At 53.2% G+C, this 23,742-nt stretch overlaps 1 protein-coding gene across 1 annotated transcript in view; it reads left to right on the top strand.

Annotated features, from left to right (window-relative positions):
* PADI1 (peptidyl arginine deiminase 1) overlaps positions 1-23,742 on the top strand; it is a 35,797-nt gene that overhangs the window by 7,462 nt on the left and 4,593 nt on the right. Inside the window, exons 2-15 of the mRNA XM_006196699.3 lie at positions 8,070-8,250; positions 9,288-9,360; positions 9,955-10,016; positions 11,293-11,410; positions 11,498-11,623; positions 13,628-13,800; positions 13,931-14,034; positions 14,976-15,099; positions 15,504-15,611; positions 16,991-17,142; positions 20,439-20,583; positions 21,379-21,472; positions 22,703-22,782; positions 23,536-23,661. Of these exons, the coding sequence (XP_006196761.1) occupies positions 8,070-8,250; positions 9,288-9,360; positions 9,955-10,016; positions 11,293-11,410; positions 11,498-11,623; positions 13,628-13,800; positions 13,931-14,034; positions 14,976-15,099; positions 15,504-15,611; positions 16,991-17,142; positions 20,439-20,583; positions 21,379-21,472; positions 22,703-22,782; positions 23,536-23,661 (1,666 nt within the window). The remainder of the gene's footprint in view (positions 1-8,069; positions 8,251-9,287; positions 9,361-9,954; positions 10,017-11,292; positions 11,411-11,497; positions 11,624-13,627; positions 13,801-13,930; positions 14,035-14,975; positions 15,100-15,503; positions 15,612-16,990; positions 17,143-20,438; positions 20,584-21,378; positions 21,473-22,702; positions 22,783-23,535; positions 23,662-23,742) is intronic.

Raw genomic sequence — 23,742 nt, 5'->3', positions numbered from 1 at the left:
CACCTCTGCAAAGTTTGGGTGTGCGGAGCGGGAGGGGGGGACATGGCTTTCCTGCCTCAGTGCCTCCATCCTGCCAGCTCCTACAGGAGTCTATTGAGAAGCTTGTCTTGCAAAGTTTCAACATTTTCCTTTTCCTTCCTGCGTCTTCCCTGTCTCCTTCCTCCGATCCTTGCCGGGGACATGCTCAGGGCACATACACCCATTTTAATGTCAGCCGGGACAGCATAAGATAGAAGACAAACCTGCTGTTCCTTCCTCCCTGTGTCAGCTGTGTGACCCTAGGAAAGTTACTTAACCTCTCTGAGGAGATTGCTTCATCTGCTGAATGAGGACAGCAACACGTATGTAAGAGGGTTGTGGTGAAGTGTAGATGAGATCACAGGTACCAAAAGCTAAGCAGGTGCCTGGCACATAGTAGGTGCTTGAAAATGCCACCCCAATATTACCCGATTCCAGTGTGACCTGTGAGACATGCTGCCCTTATGCCTTAACAGGTAGGTGGGCACATACCTTGCCAAAGCAGGTGGGCCTGGCTGGGAATTAACCTGTTGATTTGAAATTCCTCATTCCTTCCTCTGCGCCTCCTTTTGTGAGATTCTGTGAGAATTGACTCCATTCTCCTTGCAGCCTCTTTATTCATGTGGTAAAGCAGGCCTGGCTCTGGGCATGGGGCGTGGAGATGTGACAGGGTGAGTCAGGGTGTTGCTCTGGGTGACACGGACTGTGACGGGGTTGGAAGGAGGGTCTGAACTGTCGCTGTGGGGTCACAGAGGAAAGGATATGGGGCTCTGGCTGAAGTGGGTTGGGCTGCTGGGGGCTCTGGGAAGAGTAACAGCAATGATGGACCTAACACTTATTAAGCACCTACTGTGTGCCAAGCACTTTAAATGTACCACCTCATGAAATCCTTCCAACGGTCCTAGGAAGTAGCTCTGGATTATATCCATTTTACAGAGGAGGAAAATCGAGGCTTAGAGTGGCTCAGTGACCAGGTTCAAAGCCACACTCCACACACAGCTCACACTCCACTCCACGGAAGGGGTGGCATTTGAAGTGGGTCTTCAAGAAGGCAAAATATCGCCCTCTCCCGGTTCCCACCCCACCTCTGCCGAGAAGGGCGAGGGCAAGGTGAGGGCACAGGCCCATCAGTGCAACAATGGGAATGAGGATACAGATGCTAAGAATGATGACACCTGCCAGATGGCACCTCCTGTATGGTAATGACTTAGTCCCTTTCCCTTAATAAAGGGGTGCTTTCAAATCCATTACCTCACTTGACTCTGAGTTTGGGGGCATGCCAGGACTGCCTCCCGGGGTTTGGTTGGGTCTGGAGGCTGCATCCTAAGACCAAGAAACAGCTGGTGGGGTGGGGGGAGGCGAGGATTGGGAGGAACCTGCCCAGCCGCTTGGGAGAACTTGTGAGGCAAATTCCACTGGGGGCAGCCTGAAGCTCACCCCAACTCCCACACCTGCCTGTTACACCCTCTAAGAGCTCCCCCCTCAGCCTGCAGAGTTCCTGCTGGGACAGCCTCAGCTCCCCGCACCTTTTTCACCCTGAGAGGCAGCACAAGGGGAACGGCTTGGTTGGGGAGATGGGGCCTGGAAGGCAGCGGGGCTAGGACCTGAACAGCCCCCTCCGGGAGGGCAGGTGAGACCTGCCCTGGGGCTCAGCCCTTCCCATCACGTGCAGGAAGCCTCCTTTCCCCAAGGTCCATCCTTGCAGGGCTCACCTGGCACCTGCAAGGGGGAAGGGAGGAAGCTGAGACCAGTATCCCAGCGCCCCAGAGAGGGGCGAACTAGGAGTGAGCTGCAGAGCAAGGTGGGGGGTGGTATTGAGACTGCAGGACACCAGGCTGGGCTCAGAAGGTCCTGATAGCCCCTCTTCTATTATTAAAAAAAAAATTATTACTATTTTTTCTACCAAGACTCCAAATAAGGGGTTGTGTGGCCAGGGCTGTGGGCAGCATGCAGTTAACTTCTGTCACCGGGTGGGGGTTTCAGGCTCTGTACAACAGTTCAAAGGACATGGCTCAAAATATTATCTATGGCCCTTGAGAAGAAACTAAAGTCCTTAACTTTGTTTAATGGCTAAAACTTTATCTTGCTTGACTCTTCTCCTTTGTTCCTACATTTTCTCACTTATCTGATTAAATTTATTCATTGGAACTTGGGGAGGGCCTAGGAGGCTAACGTTTTTCTACAAACAAGAGGCAGGTGAAGGACACGGGGTGGGGGTCTGTCCCGGAAAGGTCCATAGTATCCTGTTTGGTTACAATTCCACGTTCCTGGACTGCCTTGTCTTCATCTATGAAACAAGGGTTTCCTGTACTCCTCAGCCACGGCAGGCACTGCGCTGGGTACTGAGCTGACAGTAGTTTTAGCGAAAGGAAAATAGAAAAGTTCTCTGCATTCTAGAGGGAGAGATGGACAATAAGGAAATACGTCAAATAAAGATGACACATCAGGTGACAAGTGCTGTGGGTTGAAATGAAGCTGGGTCATGGGTTTAGGGAGTGTGGGATTCGTGGGGTCATCCACGTCTCACAGCCTTAAATAGGGCAGCCAGGAGGACCTCTGGGAAGGAGGGGATGAGTACCCAGCAGATGCCTGCAAGCTGGACATTCTGAACCAAGAGAACTGAGCGCAAAGGGTCTAAGGCAGCAGGGAGCTTGGCAGCTGGAGGGAGAGCAGGAACTGGGTCTGTGGGAGCAAGGGGGTCACGGCCAGCTGGGGGCAGACCACGGAGCCCCCACCAAGGAAAGGCTGCAAGTAGAAGTGACCTTGTAGACTTTTGTTTTAAGAGGATCCCTCTGCTGCTGTGTTGAGAACTGACCGTGGGCTGCAGGAGAAGAAGCAAGGGGACTAGCCTGTTGTAAAAATCCACATGGAAAAAACTAGTGCCTGGACCAGGATGTTAGGTATGGAGGAGATGCGAAGGTCAGCAGGCGGATGCTGTGAAGACGGAGCTGATGGGGTTTGCTGGTGGCTAGATGTGAGCGTGAGGGAAGGAGAGAGGGCCGGGCTGACCGGACTGACTTGGGTAGGTTTCGACAGAGCAGGAGTTGGGAAGGAGGAGTTTGGTTTTGGATATGCCTAATAGACACCCAAGGGAGATGTTCAAAAGACAGCTGTAAGAGCCTGGAGATGGAAAAGTGGGGGTTCTCAGCATATTGGTGTGACAGGTGGCAATCACTCAGGGGGCGAGTGTCGGCAGAGAGGAGGGGACAGCCCAGCCCTGAGCCCCCGGGGCCAGGCCGGCTGTAGCCACTTGAATGCACTCGCCAGAGCTCGAGCCCATTGCTAGCGCATCCATTCCAATCCCGCATTCCGGACCTGGGGGAATAAAAGTGCGGGCTGGGTTTGTTCGGGCACCCACTGGACCCATGGTGAGACAGACCTGAGCTAAACTCCATTGATCACCTGATCGCTACAAGCCTCTGCTCTGACTGGTGGGCTGCAGGGTCCCTTTGAGTCTCCCAGAATTAGTGTCAGTTCAGAGCCAGTGTCCATTAAAACCAGAAAAGTCTGATCATTTCCTTTTCCCCAGTGTAGAGTCACCCTGGTAAAAGGCTGTAAGTCCCTTTGGGGACGGCTGGGAGAAAGGAGAACAGCACAAGTTTTTAGCACTGTAGCAGGATCCTTCCCCAAAGGGACCTGGTTGTCCATTGTTTTAAGGAAGTTAATGAGCCTGTCATCAAACACAGCCCTTATTTTAAATTAAACTACATATACTTACCGTTAAATAAATTAAATAAAATTCAACGATAATGAATACTCAAAGTGCATCGCTTCCTAATTATTTGACTACGTTCTACCAGTATCTGCGATCATTCCCCTCCATGTGGTAGGAGAGTTATCCATGGAGGGGCTACGTGCACCTCTTTGCAAACCTGAGTTCAATGACTTTGCAACGTTAACTTGACATTGTCCATACTGGGAGTATTTACACCGTGGAAACTAGCCAAGGCGAGTCAGGACTCCATTGATTGTTTTCTCAATGAAGAAAAATTAATGATGCAGATGTCACTGGAAGGTGTATGGTGTCTATAGCTGTCCCCTTGAGATTAGCACGAATGTGTGAGGAGGTGCTCTTCAGTGGCCTCTGACTCAGCAAAGAAGTCTCTCGTGGCCTTGATGGAGTAAAGTCTGACATCGTCATGGTTTCACTTTCCTCTTACTCTCGAATAGAAAAGAAAATATCAGTCAACATCCATGTCACATAAATGTTCGGCAGTAAACCTACTGGGGGAAGAATTTGCAGATCCAGATGCAACTCTGTTTCTGGAATCATGACTGAATTGCAACCATAGGTTGTTGGCTCCATTGATAAGAGAGGCATTTTGTAAGAGTCAGTGAGCTACGGAGCACTGACAACACATTTTACAACAAAGAGTAATGTCTGCTGTACTGTTGTTTGTATCTTGTGTGTTACATGTCATCTATATCAGTAACATTTATAGTAAACTTATATCTGTGCATACTTTGCTCCCTCCCCTCACCCCAGCTGCTGGTGTTAAATGTGTGCCTGTGCACCACAGCCTGGGGCACCTGGAGTTAGAACAAGATGCAGGAAGGAAGCAGCAGAGGAGACAGCCAGGGAGGTAAGAGAGCAGAAGAGTCTTGTGTCCCAGAGGCTGAGTGGAAAGTGTCTCCAGGAGGAGAGTTGGTCACCTGGGTCAGATGCCGCTGACAGATCACCTGGAGGAAGAAGAGAAAGGACATTTGGATTTGGCAGCAGAGTGGTTTGGATGGCACTGTGCAGAGGAGAGCTTGATTAGAGGCAGGTCACAGAGAGGACAGGAGGAAAGAGCTGGGCAGCAAATAGCCTTCAGTCTTGAGGAGCTTTCCTAAGATGGGAGCAGAAGAAATGAGGCGTGAATTGTTACGATGGATGATATTTATAGTATATCTGTATGGTCGTGAGTGAGGGTGAGAAGGGGCAAGGCTGGGGCGATGCCCTCCAGTAGGGAACGTGCACTCAGGGAGGGCTGGGGCAGCCCATCCATTGTCCAGGAGGGCAGGCGTGCTGGGCTCAGAGGCAGTGGACTGACAGGTGCGGCGCTGGGAAGAGGGAGGTGACCAGCTCTGAGTGATGGAGGGAGGAGTCAAAGAGGAGAGGCCTGGAACGGTTTTCTGGGACCACAAAGGAGAAGAGAACCCCCCAAATTGTTGTAAGCGATCAGCTGCATGGGTGCAGATGTAGAATTAGGGTGAGGTGGATTTGACGGTGGCTGGAGCTTTGCCAGGCAGTATGATGGAGGGAAAGACATGCAGGGGTGTTGAGAGTGGAGGAGGGAGTGACCTTGATGTGGGATGATGGAATCTAAGCCTGGGGAGGGGAAGAGAGAACAGGAGGGGTGAGGGCTGGCAAGAAGGGGCAGAGTGGGCTCAGCCTTCCATGGATGCAGGTCCCTGTGTACTTGAAGGCCTGCTGCAGTTGGCGTGGCAGAAGGACCGGGCAGGTTGGGAGGTGGTATCAGGGTGGGTGGCTAGTAGGGGAATTTGTCATGGGTGCAGTTCTTGGCAATGACAAAGTCTGGGGTCCACCCACGGGAGAGGCCGGGTGGAGGACAGGACCACTGGAAGAGAGGAGGTCAAGGGACTGAGGGGCCAGGCTACCCCCTCACCACCCCTGTGGCCCTTGAAATAAAAGTGGTGACAGCAGCGCTGGAGATGGTGGCAGGAGCTGACACCCTCAAGGAACAAGGACAGAGTGACAGTGGCCTGGAAGGGACAGTGAGGAGCAAGCCAGACCCCGGCCCACCCCTGGGCCCAGTGGATGCGGGGAGCAGGTGTCTGTGACAGGAAACTCTCCCAGATGTGGTTGAGGCCCCCGTGCTGATGATGGCGTGTGACACTGACTGAGACTGGAGGAGGTTGGGAGATGGGGTCAGGTTAGCGGATGAAAGTCTGGGAGACTTGGGTTCCCCTGGCAACTGATTAAATAAGGACAAAGATGGGAGGGTAAGGTGGGAGGCTGCCTGAAGGGATCGTGCCTCAGGCGGGTGGTGAGGCCAAGAGTGGGGGGTGGGGGACGAGGATCTTGCCAGGAGCCTACAGGGCTCAGGGGCCCCCTCCACCCCAGCCTCATCCTTAAAACGAGGAGATTCAGAACTGCCTTGTGGAGCCATGGTGCACATCAGAGAGCCAGGCACTGAGTGGGACCTGGGGTTGTTCAAACTGTGACCATCATCACAATGGTCAAAGGGGGCTGTTGCTTTGGGGGACTGAGTGACCATGGTGGGGGCTAGAGAGGGGTGTCTGGTTTCTCCAGGGCTCTCAGGGGTCCAGGAAAGGATGAAGGCAGAAGGAAATGTCAAAGGACAGTGCATTTTTACAGTCAGGTGGATGTCTGCAAGTAGACTTGACCTTGGGTGATGGCCCTGAGGCTGATGGCTCTGCCCTGGGGTCTGGCAGTGGAGACCCCCGACTCGTCATGGAGGGAGAAACATTGACATGTAGTTCCCTGGTCTGACTTCCCCTCTAGGGTGTGGGCTTCATGGCCAAGGGCCTCATGGAACCCTAGGGCCTAGCCCAGGGCCGGGACAGGGAGGCACACAGATCAGGCTTACTCAGGGGATGAAGGACAAGATGCACCTGTGGAAGTCCTGTTGGCTTAGCTCCGGGTGCCCTGCAGCCCGAGTTTGCAGGGCATCCCCTCTGAGTCTACGGCCCAGGAAGGCTGGTCCCTCCCTGCTGTAGCTGGTGGTCCGAGGAGCAGCTTGGAGGCCCGGGAGATGAGTGCCCCTGGCTGGGGCCTGGCGGACTGAGGGTTCCCCACCCCCTTTCTGGAGTGTAGGGTTCTAGGGCATCCGGTGGATGTGCTATATCAGGCAGACGGGGAAAATTTTGCTCTGGGTCCTGGCATCAGTCAAGTTTTGTACCACCTGGGACAGATGGGCCTGCATCTCTCTGCAGAGTAGGGGAAACTGAGTCCATTCATTCACTTAACAAGTGTTTATGAGCACTGACTGCACACCAGGCACTGTTATAGGTGCTGGGATATAGCATGAGCAGAATAGACAGAACTGCCCGCCCTCGTGGGCCTGACCTTCTAGCAGGAGAGATGCACAGTAAATAACAGCATGATTAACAGTCAGCAGAGTGAGAGCGATAGGGAGAGTGGGGGAGAGGGTGGGGAAAGGGGTAGCATTACATGGAGTGATGGGGGAGCTCACTGAGAGCGTGACATTTAAGCAGAGCCCTGAAGCGAGTAAGGGAGTGAGCCGTGTGGATATCTAGGGGGAGGAGCATTTTCTGCAGAGGAAACAGCTGGTGCAAAGGCCCTGAGGCAGGACAGCCTGACAGCTTCCTGGAACAGCAGGAAGGTGAGTGTGGCTGGAGCAGAGTGAGCGAGGGTTGAGTGTGGTTGGAAGGAGGAGTTTCTAGGGGGTGGCAGAGGGCAGATCAGGAGGGGTCTTGTATGTCATTGTGAGAATCTGCTGCGTGTGACCGGAACCACTGCTTTTGAGCATTGGAATAACATGTGCTGTGTGCAGAACAGACTGAAGGGGGCACAGGTGGGCCTAGAGAAATGGGTGAGGAGACTGCCCAGCAGTCTAGGAAGGCAGGGATGGCAGTGGAGGAGGTGAGATGGGGTCCTGAATGGATTTCCTGTTGGGCTAGAGAATTCAGAGGCATCAGAAGATGAAACTTTGGGGTGGGAGTGGGCTATCCAGAGGTGAAAACTCCAGAGTCTCTGCTCCCTGGAGCCTCAGTGGAAGGGTTAAAAGGCATGGCGTGGCACCACCCTAGCTCCCTTTTGGCTGTCTTATCTCTGAGGTTCCACGTTAGAGCCACTGAAAGGGCTCAGCCACAAAAACAAAGTTCAACAGGCATTTTTCTGCTCCAAGCCCTTCAGGTTACAGATGGGGAGCCTGAGGCCAGGAGACGATGCGGCCATGGTGGGTCATGTGGGAATCACTGGCGAGCTGGGATGGAGCCCTGCGGCCCAAACAGGCTGGTCTCCAGGCCAGTGGCACACCCCACTGCTCCTCCCCAACCCAGCCCACTACCCCACTGGTCTCTCTCCTGAGCCCCTGGACCCTTCCCTCTCTCCTTTCTGTCAGTGATGTGCCCAAGGGCTCTGTGACCTTCGGAATCTCTGGGAGCTCCGGGGTGGAGATCTTCATGGTCTACAATCCAGCACAGGTGACAAAGCCCACAGGCAAGACCCACTGGCCCCTGGGCGCCGGCGTGGACGTGATCATATCCGTGGACACAGCCAGTAAAGATTTAAATGATCTCAAGGTAAGAGGCCACCTCCCCACAGAAGGTAAGAGCCCCCCACAGAGCACACCCTATTCGCTCATCTCCCCCCCACCCAATCCCCATAAGGCTTTGCCACCCACATGCACACAACACAGCCTGATACAGTCCCTAGACACCCCAAGCAGGCAAAGCCACCTCAGCGCCCCAGCATCTCACACACACACAAACGAAACTCCCATAAAAGCACAGCCTGTCTGCTCACCCCTCAAATTCACAATCACCCCCGTTGATCCCTGTACTCAATTCCACACAGACTCCAAACAAACCCCCAGTTACTGAGCCCATAGCAGGACCTGTGTATGCTCATACACATGCGTGAGACATTCACCGGTACATACCTGGCTGTGTGTGTGTGTCTCCCACCTTTTACAGAGGACACCGTCCTCACTCCCGCCCAGGTGCCTGCCACACACACAGTGACTCCTGATTCATTGATTCAGCCTTTACTCCAGTGACAGGTGTTAAGAGCAGGGGCCCTGGAGCTCAAATCTTACCTCTGGGCCCCATTTACTGGGCCATCCTGGGATGTCGTTGAGATGGCCTGGGTCAAGCACTTGGAATGGCTTCTGGACCTTGGGGAAAGCTCCATGAGCACTGGCTGTTATTGTGGGTGTAGGGATTGTTATTCCCATTTTATAGATGAAGAAACAGAGGCCAAGAGAGGTTGAACAACCTGCCTCAGTCAATGGCGACAGCTTCCCCATCCCTCATTTTTCTCTCTGACAACTGCATGGATTCTTGAGGCTCCAGCTGTTCCCTCTGGGATCTGCACCCACCCTGTCCCTCAGCTCAGCCCTGGGAGCCAGGGAGGCATCCTTGGCCTCTCCAGCTGCAGAAGGCAGCTCTGAATCCAAGCTGGAAGCCCATGAGTCTTGGGCCTTCAGCAATAGGGAGTACGGGGGGACCCCGCACCTCCCCTGCCTCTAGGCAGGGCCTTCGGGGTGTCCCCCAGTCTCTGTGCCATGGCCATTGGAAGGGGCTGCCGTGCTGGCTCAGGGCTGATGATGTCCCTGCAGGTGAAGGTCTCCTACTTCGGGCAGCAGGAGGGCGGTGCCCTGGGCCAGAGCGTGCTCTACCTCACTGGCGTTGGTAAGTACCACCTCCTGGCTGGCCGTTTGAGGGTCTTAGGGGAGCCCCTGAGTGCAAGTTGATGGTCACCTTCCTCCTCTGTCGAGGAGTTTGGCTTCTTAAGAGGCTGTGCATCTTCTTTAGGACCTCGGGGGTAGAGCCCCACCATACTTAAGGGCCACGAGAATCTAGAAACTGCACTGCCCATAGGTCAATGGCTAAACTCCTTCATCCAGAATCCCACCTGTCACCCTCACTGGAACTCCAAGACTTAATCACTAGACCTCGGAGAGCCCTATGCCGCCTTCAACTGGGGCATGGGGCAGCTGGCTCCAAGTCTCATCTTGACCACCAGAGTCAGGGCCACCAAGAGGCAGCAATTCAGCACACGCTGATGAGTAAGAAATTCAAGAGCCAAAGACTTGATTCCCTCCAACACCCAGAACCACGGGGGGCTACCACAGGGGCCTCCCAGGAGTTGGGTGTGGTCCTCAGAACAGGGCCTCCTGGTTCTCATGGGCTTGGGGAGGGGGCAGAGCTTGCCCCAACCTGGACATTATGGGTGTGAGGCTGGGACTAGGGAGCCCCTGGTAGCCCCTCTCCATCCCTTTTCAGACATCTCCCTTGATGTCGACATGGGCCGCGCCGGCAAGGTGAAGAAGAGCCAAGGTGACAAGGTGGGACTCTCCTGGCTAGCCCAAGAAGGCAGAGTTGACAGGCAAACCTTGGGGTGGGGTAGGCTCTCCTTCCAGAAGGCTAATGAATTCTAAGGTCTGGGGTATCCAACAGGGTAGGGAAGTCATCTGAGGACTGCCAAATCGGCACAAGTAGGCACAAGTGTGATCAAAATGCTGTGTGACTCCTGGAAAATAGCTTACCCTCTCAGAGTCTCTCTTGTGCCACCTTAGAACTGGGATTGGTTCTTTGGTTTGATGTCTTTTCTATTTCCTGGGCTGTATTTAAACCCCTAAACATGACAGGTACTTCATAAAAGATTGTAAAGTGACAGAATGAAGGCTTTTAGTAGACGAGGCTGAGTAGAAAGCCCCAGTTGGACTCTAAGAGTGAGGAGGAGGATGGGGTAGGCTCAAGGCGTTATCCCATAGGAAGTGTCTGAAAGCCATTCTGGGAGGGTAGGAGATAGAGTTTGCAGGGAAAGTCCCCAGAGAGGAAGCCTGGCTCACATACAAGACTTTGTAGACAAGATGGAGCAGGGTTGCCATGGATAGCTGTGCAGGTTGTTCACTGCACAAGATTGCTTGGGCAAGGTGGTGGGTGGGGCCTATGATGCAAACCATGTCTTGGGCCCTGGTGCAGAACAGCATCTAGCCAGAGGGGTGAACAAGAATGCCATATAGGTTAGCAGTGGCCCTGTGAGTTTGAGTCCCATCTATGTGACTTGGGGCTCACTTCCCCAGAGCCTCTTTCCCATGTCTGTGAAATGGGGAAAATAAGCCCTGCCTTGCAGAGTCTGGTGGGGATAAAGTGGAGGCACATCAGGAAGAGCTTGGATCACAGAGGCAGGGCTCCAGCCATCTTTCTTGCCTTAGTTTGGACCTCCCTGTAGGGCCTTCAGGACCATGAGTGAATGTCAGAGACATCTGTGGGCCAAGCCCCAGGAGAGACGTGGGGTGGGGATTCTCCAGCCCCATCAAGGTCAGGGAGAGGCAGCCTCTGTCCCCCAGGTCGGGCCAATGCTAAGCAGCTGGCAGAGGCCTTTCTGGGTTCGGCAGCATCACCCTCTTCTGGTGTGATGGCTGGGTAGGGCTGCTGGGTGGGGGTGTATAGGCTGTTCACTGGGTCTAGAGACCTGGAGCTTTAGTCCCCGTATTTATGACCCCTCTTTAAATCTTTAAGCAAACCCAGAATACAAGCCTCGAAGTTAACAAAGCAGGACCCCTTCCCAGAGACCCCTGGGTTCCCCTGACCCCAAGGCCTCTTGTTTTGCCACAGAAAACCTGGCGCTGGGGCCCTGAGGGCTATGGGGCTGTCCTGCTGGTGAACTGTGACCGGGATAGTCTCAGGTCCAAGGGGCTGGACCTCACCAACACCCAGCTGACATCACTGAATGGTGAGTAACAGAAGGGGTGTGCAGGGCTGTCCAAGGTGATAGTGTGGGGTGGTGGGAGGGTTGTCTCATGGGTACCACTCTCTCCAGACCTGCAGGACATGTCCCCCATGGTGCTGAGCTGCGATGGCCCTGACGAGCTCTTTGACAACCACAAGCTGATCTTGAACGTGCCATTTTCTGATTCCAAAAGAGTGGGGGTCTTCTGTGCTAGGGGTGAGTGGCCTGGAGGGTCCTCTTCCCTCCCTGCTCCATCCTCTGCTTCTCAGACTGGTTCTTTCTTCTCTGATCCACATCTCTCCCTTCTCCATCATCTTTTTGTAATTCTCCCAACAGCTTACAAACAGCCACTCCATCAGGACACGACCTATTGCCCAAGAAAGAGGGTCCCAAACTAGACCCATCTTACCGAGGGGGAAACTGAGGCTCAGACCCATGAATTCACTGTCCTAAGGTCACATAACCAATTGTGGGTGGAGCGGGCATCAAAGCCTGCTCTTTGATACCAAAGCCTCCCTCATCTTTCTTTTTCTTTCTTTCTTTTTTGGAAGGGGGAGGTAATTAGGTTTATTTATTTATTAATTTATTTTAACAGAGGTAACTGGGGATTGAACCCAGGACATCGTGCGTGCTAAGCACACTGTCTACCACTGAGCTATACCCTCCCCCAGCCTCCCTCTTCTTTTCCACAGCCGCTGACCCTTCCCCCAACCCCATCCCCTCTCTGGGCTGTCAGCCTGGAATGGGTTCTCCATGTATGACCAGTATTGTCCAGGCTGGGTGAGGTGGGAGCAGGGACTAGAAAAGCTAAAAATCCAGCTGTTCTGCCAAAGAGGTTATTAATTGAAGTCTGTGGCTTAAAAAAACAAAACAAAACGAAAACAATCCTTAACCCTGAGGTGCCCTTACTCATTTTTATAAATAGCAAGAAGCCTCTCCTGCCCCTTCCTTCTTCCTTTTCACCCTCTGTTCAAACTGACCCAGAACTTGTTCCAGCTAAATGAGACTGATAGGAACCAGAATGTTCCTTCTCTGCACCTGTGGTGGAAGTTTAGGCAGAGGTCCAGCCTGAAAACATTTACTTGTGATACCAGAACATAAGAAAAATCTCATTTAAGTGAACTGACAACCTTTCCTGCTGTGACTAAGAGCGTGCCAGGGTGACACTTCCCAGACAACCCTTGGAGGGGAGGAGAAAAGGGGACGGGCCAGAACTCCTGTGTGCTGGGCGCTTTTCTTTTTTTTTTTTTTGCGTTCTTTTTTATTGACGTATAGTCAGTTCACAATGTTGTGTCAATTTCTGGTGTACAGCATAGTGTTTCAGTCTTACATATACATACATATATTCCTTTTCTTTTTCTTTTTCATTATAGGTTACTAGAAGATATTGAATATAGTTCCCTGTGCTATGCAGAAGACACTTGTTGTTTATCTATTTTATATGTAGTAGTTAGTATCTGCAAATCTCAAACCAGGCGCTTTTTTTTAATTGAGGTGAAATTCACGTAACATAGAATTAATCATTTTAAAGTGAGCAATTCAGTGACATTCTCAATGTTGTGCAACCACCACAAAATTTCTAGTTGCAGACATTTTCATCACCCTCAAGTAAAAGCCTGTACTCACTGTCACTCCCCATGCCCCCACTTCCCAGCCCTAGGCAACCACCAACCTGCTCTCTGTCCCTAAGGATGTACCTACTCTTTCAACTTGTACGAATGGAATCATCCAGTGTGTGGCCTTTTGTGTTGGGCTTCCTTCACTTAGCATAATGGTCTCAAGACTCATCCATGCTGTAGCGTGTCTCAGTACTTCATTCCTTTTGTGGATGAATAACATTCCAGGATACGGATATGCAACATTTCATTTATCCATTCATCTGGTGATGGACATTTGGGTTGTCTTCCCCTTTTGTGCCAGGTGCTTTTATTTCCTTATCTGATTTAAAGCTTACATTGACCTCATGAGAAACATATAATGTTAGCCCATTTTACAGATGAGGAACTGAGGCTCAGAGAGGTTGAGTCATTGGGCTGAGGTCATGCGGCTTGCACGTGGCAGAGCTGGAGAAGAGCCCAAGTAGTTCTAACACAAAGGTGACTCTGCCCCTGGATTTCTGGTCTCAGGTTCCCTGTCCTCCCATCTTCACAGCGCCACCCCCCTGTCGCAGCACTGCTCCCCACCCCCCCCGACCCCGGTGCTGACTCTGGTTGCCCCTAGGTGGGAATTCCCTCTCCGACTACAAGCAGGTGCTGGGACCCCAGCATCTGTCCTACGAGGTGGAGCGGCAGCCGGGGGAGCGGAAGATCAGCTTCTATGTGGAGGGGTTCACCTTTCCTGATGCTGATTTCTTGGGGCTGGTCTCTCTCAGCGTCAGCCTGGTGGACACCAAGGTGCATAGGGCGTTGGGGGCTGGGATGGGGGTGAGGGGCTTCAGGGACCAGTTTGGAGCCTCCAGGGCTGGGAGGCTGGAGGCTGGGGGAGTCTTGAGGCCTGATGGGACTCCCTGCATTTTCCCCCCAGACCCTGCCTGAGGTGCCCCTCTTCACAGACACCGTGACCTTCCGTGTGGCCCCCTGGATCATGACCCCCAACACCCAGCCCCCCCTGGAGCTGTATGTGTGCAGGTGAGGCCTCGCCCCTCCTGCAGCTCCCCCACCAGCTCTGGACTCGTAGAGATGGGAGCAGAATGCTGTACTGGGGTTGGCCCCTCCTTCACTCTGGACAGATTCACTGAGGACACCCACAGGCACAAGCTGGGCCTTCAGCCCCACCTGCTCTGAGCACTAAGGCCCTGGCCACAGTCACTGGCTCAAGCTCCAGCAATCCTGCCCCTACCCTGCCTGCAGCAGCCCTGCAGCATCTGGGATTGATCCAGGCCGTGGGGCCAGGCCCTGTTCAGGCTGCTAGTGGCTGTGTGAGACCTAGCCTTGCTCTGATTTCAGTGTGCTCCTGGGCCCTTAGAGAACTTGGGAACCCAGCCTCCAGGATCTGCTGTGAGCCCTGCCCCAAAGTGCAGTCCTGGTCCCTCTGCCGTCTCTCAGAATCCTTGTCAGACCCCTTGATGGACAGGTGAGCCTTGATTGGCATCAGAGACTGGACCAATGGAAAAGGCTAGAGGTGACTTGGAACATAAGTCAAAAGGCCAGGAAGGGTGTGGCCAAACAGGTTTGCTCTGCTTACCTGGGTCCAGGTGCGTGCAGGTGTTCAGAAGGAAACACTTTCTTTCTGCTTGCTCACTAACCCCACCCTCACACGTTTATTTAGGTCAATTGTGAGAAACTGGAGAAGATAGGGACTACCTGCTCCCCACTACCTCCTTAACCAGCGGTAGATTTTTCCCTCCCCTTGTGCCTACCACCTGATGTGATCTGGGGACATTATACATCTCTGTCATTAGCCCATGAGCCTCTCTAGTGCAGGGGCTGTGTTTGAACTCCTGTACCCAGGGGCCACAGGGGGCCTAGCACAGACTGGCCACCCCATCCATCCATCCCTGCCTTCTGGCCCTAAGGCCAAGGCCACAGTCAAAGTCATTATTTCTCTCCCCTCTCCCTGTGCTCTGCAGTGTCGTAGACCTTCATGGCTCAAATGAGAAGTTTCTGGAGGACATGTCTAACCTGGCATTGAAAGCCAACTGCAAACTGATCATCTGCCCTCAGATTGAGAATCGAAATGACCGCTGGATCCAGGTGGGAGCGGGAGGGACCCTGGAAGAGAGGAAGGCAGCCCTGGAGGCCTGAGCCCCATACTTTACTCTGGCTTTTGGGAAAGAGGGTGTGCACAGGCTCCAACCTGGCTTCCATCTCCTTAGAGAAGCCAGGCGGGCTGAGTGCCCGGACTCAGGGTTGGGGCGTGCAGTCTAGGGGAACCCTCTCCCGCTGCCTGTATCGCCCTAGTCTCTCCTGCTGCCGTCCAGATACTCTGGTCCCTGGCAGAGTCCTCTCCTAGCTGAGGTCCTGAGAGGCCTCACTCCACCTCTGTTCCCCGCCCCCTGCACCCTCCAGTCCCCGCACTGCCCTAGGCCTGGGGGATACCCTAATTCTTAATACTACACACCCAGGTGGTCACTGTGGTCTTTTCCTCCCTCTCCCAGGATGAGATGGAGTTTGGCTACATCGAGGCCCCTCACAAGTCCTTCCCAGTGGTCTTTGACTCCCCTCGAAACAGAGGCCTGAAGGATTTCCCTTATAAGAGGATCCTGGTATGTGGCCAAGGACAGAGTGGGGAAACCTTGGGTGACTCCTTCTATATGACCCTTCAGTCAGCCTGGTCCTAGTGTTTTAGGGGTTGCAAAAGGACACAGGCGGTGAGGCCTGGCAAATGAAGAGTTAGTGGGAGGTTTGGGACGATTATTTAAATTGAATGCAAATCACATGCAAATCACCCCTGTTCTGGGCCGAGTAGGCCAGCAAAATTCTCCTAGGCGAAGTCACTCCCCCAAGGAGGAGTGAACAGAGGAGTCAGCCCTGTGGAGACCAAACTGCCTTTTAAGGGAAGTGCACCCTCAGTGAACCCTCATGGCTCTTGCTTTTGTGACCTGGGGCCTCTCTTCAGGTAATGAATATTTTCTGAACACCTACTGTGTGCCAGGCACGATGCTGCCCCCTATACACAGCAGGGCAACAAGAGCAGCTCCAGCAACTGTGTACTGAGTTCCAGGCCCTCCCTCCTAGTTTTACATGGTTGCTAATTTAATCCACGTGGACTCCTATGGATAAGGACTGTTATTATTCCCTCTTTACTGAGGCTCAGAGAGGTTAAGCAATTTATCCAAGGCCACATAGCCAGTTAGCGGTGGCACCAAGATGCAAAACTAGAGCGGCTGCCTCCACAGCCCCTGCACTTCACTGCTAGGCTAAACCACCTTTTGAAGTGGCCTGTGTCCCATTTACTGGCCCCCCATCCCCCACCACCAGGATGATGCCAGGGTCCAGGTAGGGGCTCTAATGGGAAAGTCTAGGAGCTCGTGGGCACACAGAGCAGGGGCATTCTCCCCAGCCTGGAGGGATCAGGGACGAGTCCCTGGGGAGGTGAGTCTGCATCAACCAAGGACCTGACCCGAGCCCTGGGCCTGACCTGGACAGCGCATTTTCTACCAGTCTCTGATCCTTTTTCATTATTTTCTTCCGTCTACTTTCTTTAGGTTTAATTTGCCATTCTTTTCCTAGCTGGAAGTGGAAGCTAAGATTTTTCAACCCTTTGTCCTCCTAATATGTGTGTTTAGAGCCAGGGCATTTCCCTAGAAGTGCAGCTTCACTGGCCTCGCACACGTTTAATGTGCTGTGTTGACCTTACCTTTTAGCTCAAAATATTATCTAACCTTCCCTTTGGCTTCTTCTTTGACCCATGGGTTCTTTAGAAGTGTGATGTTGCCTGATTTCCAAACATTTGGGGATTTTCTAGTTACAGTTCTGTTATTGGCTTAGACTTTAATAGCACAATGCTCAGAGCACAGGGAGGATTTTTTAGGGAGTGGGAGCCCCCCACCCCATCACCCCTAGCCCCCCTGCCCCAACAGCTGTCTCTCCCTGTCCTCACTGACCCCTCCTTCTGGGGGTGGTCTCGTTGGTCCTCCCCTAGGGTCCTGACTTCGGCTATGTAACCCGGGAAATCCCATTCGTTGGTGCCTCCGGTCTTGACTCCTTCGGCAACCTGGACGTCAGCCCACCGGTCACTGTGGATGGCAAGGAGTATCCCCTGGGCCGTATTCTCATCGGCAGCAGCTTCCCCAAGTGAGAAACCAGGGTGGAAGGGTGGCGGAGGTCACTGGAGGGCATGGGGGGGGGGCGAGGGAGGAGGGAGTGACTACAGCATCCACCCTCCAGCTCCCGCACCACAAACACAATTCTCCATCTGAGAAGTGGTCTTAACTTCCTGCATGGAATCCTAGAATCAAAGACTCAGGGTCCTAGCATCTTAGATTTGAAAAATTACAGAATTTTAGGAAAAAACCCACAAACTAGTGGCCCACGGTCTTCGACCCTGCCTAGTATTTTATGAGCGTAATTAGTCACCAACATTAAATCAATATGTATCAGAACGCCTCACACAAAAAGCCAGATTTCTGGCTTCTTTTGAAAAAATCAGAAGGGCTGGGAGGTGATGTGTAATCCAGCGCGGAGGTAGGAGACGGATCCCAGGAGGAGATCAAAACAGCTGCTGTCCTGGCAACAGCATGAAAGGGCACAGAGGTCACCACACGGCTGCAGGTGAGCGAGTGGCTGGTCGGGATACCAGGGTGACAGAGGTGACTCGATGGGTCCCACCCTGAATAGCTGTCATCGGGCAGGAAACACAGCATTTAGGGTTTAAGGTATCTGTTAAATCCCCCTGAGTAGGTCCCACCCTGCAACTGAAGAATGGGGTGTGTAGCACAGGGATCCTGGTGGCATCCCCTGCTTCCTGCCCCAAAGATTAAGCCCATCACAGTCCCCAGAGGCCACCTTCCTGTTTGTGTGGGGCTAGTGTGGAGCCCAGATGTGCCCCAGCTTGCCTCCGCATGCCCTGACTACCTGCTCGTGGGCCGGGAGCAGCCAGGAAGTCCTGGGAAGGTCATCCAGCTTCACATGGTGACCCTGGTGGCCTCAGGGCTCTGGATCAGGTGAGGTGAGTCTTTCTGGCACCAACCCCGGGTGCAAAGCCAGGTGCCCAGGCTGGGTGCCCGGGGCTGAGGTTGGCCAGGGCAAGAGGAGTGTGTCTGCTCACCTTGCTGGTGATTCATGCCCAGAACTACTCTGGGGCTAGATCCTGACCACAGCCCTGGGGATAGAAGGGACTTGGGACCTCTGGGCAGTCATTCTGTGCTTCAGGGAGAGGGACTCAGGAGCAAGGAGCACAGGCTTTGAAATCAAATGGATTTGGGTTTAAGTCCTGGCTCTGCCACTTATTGGCCATGTGACTTGGGGGTATATCACCTAACTAGTGCCTACCACAGTGCCTGGCACATAGTAGGTGCTTGATTATTTCATTTAAAATATTTATTGAATGCCTACGAAATGCCAGGCACTGTTGAAGGTAGTAAGGCTATATCAGGTGACAAAGATACATTATTAGTTGAACAAATTATTTTATATTTTGTGCCTCAGTTTCCTCATCAGTAAAATGGGCCTACAAAAAAAGTCTCCATCTTAGCTATATAATTGCCATTACTGGGGATAAAGGATTCATGTTAACTACCTTCCAAATGCTTAAGAATTGTTTAGCTGGATCTCTAGCCGTGGCTCTGCCTTGAAGCAGGTTGGAACTCAATGGATAAAAGTTATTGATCACCTATGTGCCATGAACTATGCGCCATAGTGCTTTACCCAGGTTACCACATTTAATTCTTATAACAGCCCTATAAAGTTGGGACAACTGTTATCCCCATTTTACAGATGAGGAAGTTGAGGCTTAGTTAAGTGAAGTGAATACCCTCATTCATGCATTCATTTATCAATTCAACAAATATTTATTGAGACTTCTGATATACCAGGGCTGGGGCCCTATGCTGAGGATGAAAGAAATATTTATTGAGACTTCTGATATACCAGGGCTGGGGCCCCAAGCTCAGAGCAAGGACCCCAGAAGGGAAGGTGTGGGGTCTCTAGTACAGCTAGGCCCCACTCCATTGGCCATTGTGTTGAAAACCAAGAATAAAGCTTTTGGTGATCAGATGGGATCCCGAGGGTCAGAGAGGGACAGCTACTGCCTAGGACCACACAGCAAGTTAGTACAATGGTCAGAATCCAGGTCTTCTCCTTGGGCCTCAAATTAAAACTTAACACCCAAGCTGCGGAACTATGTTCCTATCTTGGCTTTGACCTCAGCAGTGAACAAAACAGACAACCTACATACATTCTAGCAGAGAGAAACCAACAGTAAGCAAACATAGTAAATAAATAAATTGTCTAGTATGTTAGATAAAAGTAGCTTTGGTGAGGGGTTGACATTTCCCTGAAGGAAATGAGATGGTTATAGTTGTGGCTATCTGGGAGGAGAATGTGCAAGGGAGCGGGAAAAGCTAGTGCAAAGGCCCTGAGGCAGGGCTGTGCTGGAGACATTAGAGGAACAGCAGGAGGCCAGTGGGGCTGGAGCAGAGGGAACAAGGGGGTGTGGAAGGGGATGAGGTCAGAGAGCTTGGTAGGGCAGCGTTCAGATCATGACCTGGGCCCATTATTTGTAGGACTATCATAGGGTTATTATGGGGATTAACAAGATACTCAGTGTGAGGAGCCTTAGGCAGGTGCATAGTAGGTGCTCAGTAAATGCCCCCTCTATTCTCTGCTATCTTGGGTTCTCCATGCTCTGCTCTCACATTTAAAAGAATCTTTGAACAATTCTGCCCCCTGGTGGCAGCTTTGCTGTGACTCAGAGACCAGGTCTGAGGCTTCCCAGGGCTGGAGTCATCTGGTCCATCCCTCTGCCTCCAGGCAGAGGGCTGCAGAGTCTCAAGGAGGGACTCTGCCCCGCCTCCAATCTTATATGTTTCTGATTCCTGCCACTTTTTGCTCATGAACAATTTCTGAAATCTCACTCTTCTCTGCCATCTCTCTGTTTTTTAAAGAGGTCTTTTAAAATTGTCAACACTATATTAAAATACCAGAAATACAAGAAAAATACTTTCTGTGTTCCCATCCCTCAAATCAGGTTAATGTTGTCATGTGTCACTGCTTGCTGGACTAAGTCTGGTGAGGGCTGGCTGGGTGCCTTGGGTAAAGAATCAACCTGTCTGAGTCCCAGAATGTGAGATGAGTGTCTTCGGTTCCGTTTGGCACATGGTGGTCTCTCATTTGACTCTCTTTTGTGGGAAGGGGCAGCAGGACTTCCCTGGTCCTGGGGAGGATGCTTTGGGGTGAGGGAGGGTCAGACTGTCTGGGACGATGGTCAGGATGGACAGTGAGTCCCTGGGAGCACCTGGAGGCTGGGGCCAGAAAGTGGGGACAAAAGAAGACCCATTCAGAGAGTTGTCACGAGTCTTGGGCAGGGAAGCGCTGCCGGGAACCAGGACACAGGCGGCACCGATGGCCCTGCTCTTTCCCTCCCCGGCCAGGTCAGGTGGGCGGCGAATGGCCAAGGTGGTGCGTGACTTCCTGAAGGCCCAGCAGGTGCAGGCGCCCGTGGAACTCTACTCGGACTGGCTCTCCGTGGGCCACGTGGACGAGTTCCTGAGCTTTGTGCCCACCTCCGATCAAAAGGTACATCCCCTCTCCTCCCGCCTGAGCCGCCTCTGACCCGATGAGCTGGGATAGGGCAAAGCCACCTGAAACCAGCGCACCCTCTCTGTCCATAGAGAGCTTGGAGTCAGGGTAGCCTGCAGGCCAGGTGGTGTTAATCAGGGGGGCCTTCTTGGTGGAGGCCAGAGCTCAGGTCATGAGGGCACTCATCCGCTCACTACACATACACTTACTGGGTGTTCGCTCTGATTCAAACCTCTCAGCCAAGACCCAGAAATGACACTGATAATAATTGGTAACATTTACTTATGAGATGTACATGTTTTAATCCATTAAATCCTCTAACAGCCCCATGAGGTGGGTACTGTTATCATGGCCCCTACTTTGTAGATGAGGAAACTGAGGCTCAGAAGGGCAATCAACCAATAGGGTAAGATTCAGACCCAGATGGTGGGCTCTAGAGCAGCATGTTAACCCCTCAGCTCCACTGCCTTTCAGAGGTGACTAGGGAAGGCACAGCCCACAGGGAGCAGGCAGCCTGGGAGAGGAGGCCTCCCAGTGCCCAGTGGTTGAGTTCCCTGGTGGACAAAGTGAGGAAGAGCCTCCAGGCAAGGAGAAGGTCACGGACAAAGGCCTGGGGGTGTGAACCAGCTTGGAGGATTGGGGGATCTGCAGACAGTTCTCTGTGGCTGGTGGGTGGGATTGAGCAGGGGTGCCATGGGCAGTTGAGCCTCTGAACTCAGGCCTCTCCTGAGTCTGGGGCCTCCTGCATGTCGGGGGATCCCATACACTGAGCTCTCCCTCCCTCTGTGCCAGGGCTTCCGGCTGCTCCTGGCCAGCCCCAGCGCTTGCCTCAAACTGTTCCAAGAGAAGAAGGAGGAGGGCTATGGGGAGGCGGCCCAGTTTGACGGTGAGTGCCAACGAGCCCGTCACCCCTCTGGACCCTGCGCTCCCGTTGCCAGCCCTGGGCACTGCTGGTGCCCTTCATGGCCGCGCTCTGTCTACAGGCTCTTTGTCTTTGAGCTTTCAGCTCAGAGCCCAACATCACTGATTCTCCCAACACCTTCATATGGGACCAGAGGGTGAGGGCTCTCCCTTTCTTGAGCCAGGGGTGGAAGCCAAGGGACCCGTGGATTGTTCCCGGCACATGCAGGGTGTGACCCCCTCCCTAGGAGTCGGTGCATCCTGGCCACACCCCAGGAGAGGAAAGAAACAAGAAGCCGAGAGCGCTCCATGTGCCTGTCTGTGCAGGCGCTTTCATGCTGTTGACCAATCAGATCGCCAACCCCCTTCTCCTCACCCCTTTTCACTGAGGAGGAAACTGAGACTCAAGGAGAAGTGGCCTGCCCAGGGCTAAGCAGCAGGAAGCAGCAGGGACTCAAGAGTGGGAGGAATGAGAAGCCAGGAGGATGGTCAGGACCCCTCTGTAGACCCTCCTCTGGGACTTGAAAGACCCTCCAAGGGCCGGGCTAGCCCCTTTGAGCACCGCCCCCATTTCCCCACCATCGGGGGTTCAGTGTTCTTACCTGAGGAGTGGAGCACTGGACGGGATATGGCGTACCCTTTGGCTAAGATAGACCTGGATTCAGATCCTGGTTTTGCCACTTGCTGGCTGTCAGATCAAGGGTGTGTTCTGAACCTCTCAGTGCCTGTTTCCTCTTCTCTGAATAGGGGGTGATAATTAACCCAACCTAGTATTGTTTTAAAGATCAATAATAAATATAATGGCGGGGGAGGGTATAGCTCAGTGGTAGAGCATGTGATTAGCAAGCACAAGGTCCTGGGTTCAATCCCCAGTACTTCCATTTGGAAAAATATGCATATATGTAATTATTCCCCCCTACAAGATATTAAAAAATAAAAAATAACTATAATCGGAGGCCCAGAGCAGGGTAGCCGTACTGTTATTAGGCCCTGAGCGTAGGAGTCCCTTCCCAAGGAGTCCATAATCCATCACCAGGTTTTACTTGCAGCACGAGCTTGGTCCCATCTGGGTTTCCAGTCTCTGGCTTTCTCCATCCAAGCTTCAGACCCTGGTGCTGAGGTGGGAGGAAAGTCCTGGCCCAGATTCTGCAGCCCAGGCTGGAGGTAGCTCTGGGCAGGACTCCCTGAGCTGGCTACTGTCTTCTTTGTCTTGCAGGGTTAAAGCACCAGGTGAAGAGAAGCATTAATGAGATGCTGGCAGACAGACGTCTCAGGAGTAACAACCTCTATGCACAGGTGAGGGGGGTGGAGGGTGAAACAGCCCCAGGAACCACTGGGGTGGGGGTGAGGGGTTCGGCCCTGGACCTCTGACTGTCCTGGGTGCTGCTGAGACCTGTGGGTAGGGTAGGGCCTCTGCCCTTAGGACCCCACAGTCTGGTGGAAGAGACACAGCCACGCCAGGGGAGAGCTTGCCCTGCTCTGGGGAAATGACAGATTTATACGGAAGCAGACGCGTTCTCCCCTGAGAAGTCTGGTGAGATGAGAGATGTGGCTGGGAAATAGGGCTCTGTGGGGGTGATGGGTGGGGTGGGTGGGAGTCAAGGAGACCCTGTGAGGAGGTGAGGAGACAGGTTGGAAGGAGGTCTCAGGAAGAGGCGAAGCTAATGCCTGCCACGTGCGTGGTGCAGGCCTGGCACGGGGTCCTGCTTAGTAAATGGGAGGATGCCCTGGGGCTCCTCCTCAACTGGGCAGGGGCTTTTAAGCCCAGCTGTGGCTGGAACAGCTTCGGGAGGCGGCAAGCACTTTTGGAACAAGAGACTGCCTGGGTCCAAAGCCCAGCCCCACTACCTCCTAGCTCTGTGCCCTCGGGCAGGTCACTTGAGCCTCCATTTCCCCGTCTGGGGCAGCAATGGCACAAAGCCATTGTGAGGATCACAGGAGCTCAAGGACACAGAGGGCCCTGCGCGGGGGCCAGCACACAGCAGGCACTCAGCAAGCGCTGGCTCCTTCCTGGCTCCCTCGTGCCTGTGCCTCTCCTCCCACCCCCAGAAATGCATCGACTGGAACCGGGAGGTGCTGAAGCGGGAGCTGGGCCTGACGGAGCGGGACATCGTGGACATCCCCCAGCTCTTCTCCCTGACGGGCTCCTACGCAGAAGCCTTCTTCCCTGACATGGTGAGAACAAGGAGGCAGGATGGAGCATTTCTGTCCCTGGGGCCTGACAGGGTCCTGATGGGCAGTTAGCAGAGGTTCCAG

The sequence above is a fragment of the Vicugna pacos genome, chromosome 13, assembly GCF_048564905.1.
Source record: "Vicugna pacos chromosome 13, VicPac4, whole genome shotgun sequence".
Classification (NCBI taxonomy): domain Eukaryota; kingdom Metazoa; phylum Chordata; class Mammalia; order Artiodactyla; family Camelidae; genus Vicugna; species Vicugna pacos.
Note: the sequence above shows the minus strand (reverse complement) of the source record. Positions and strands in the feature narration are given on the sequence as shown.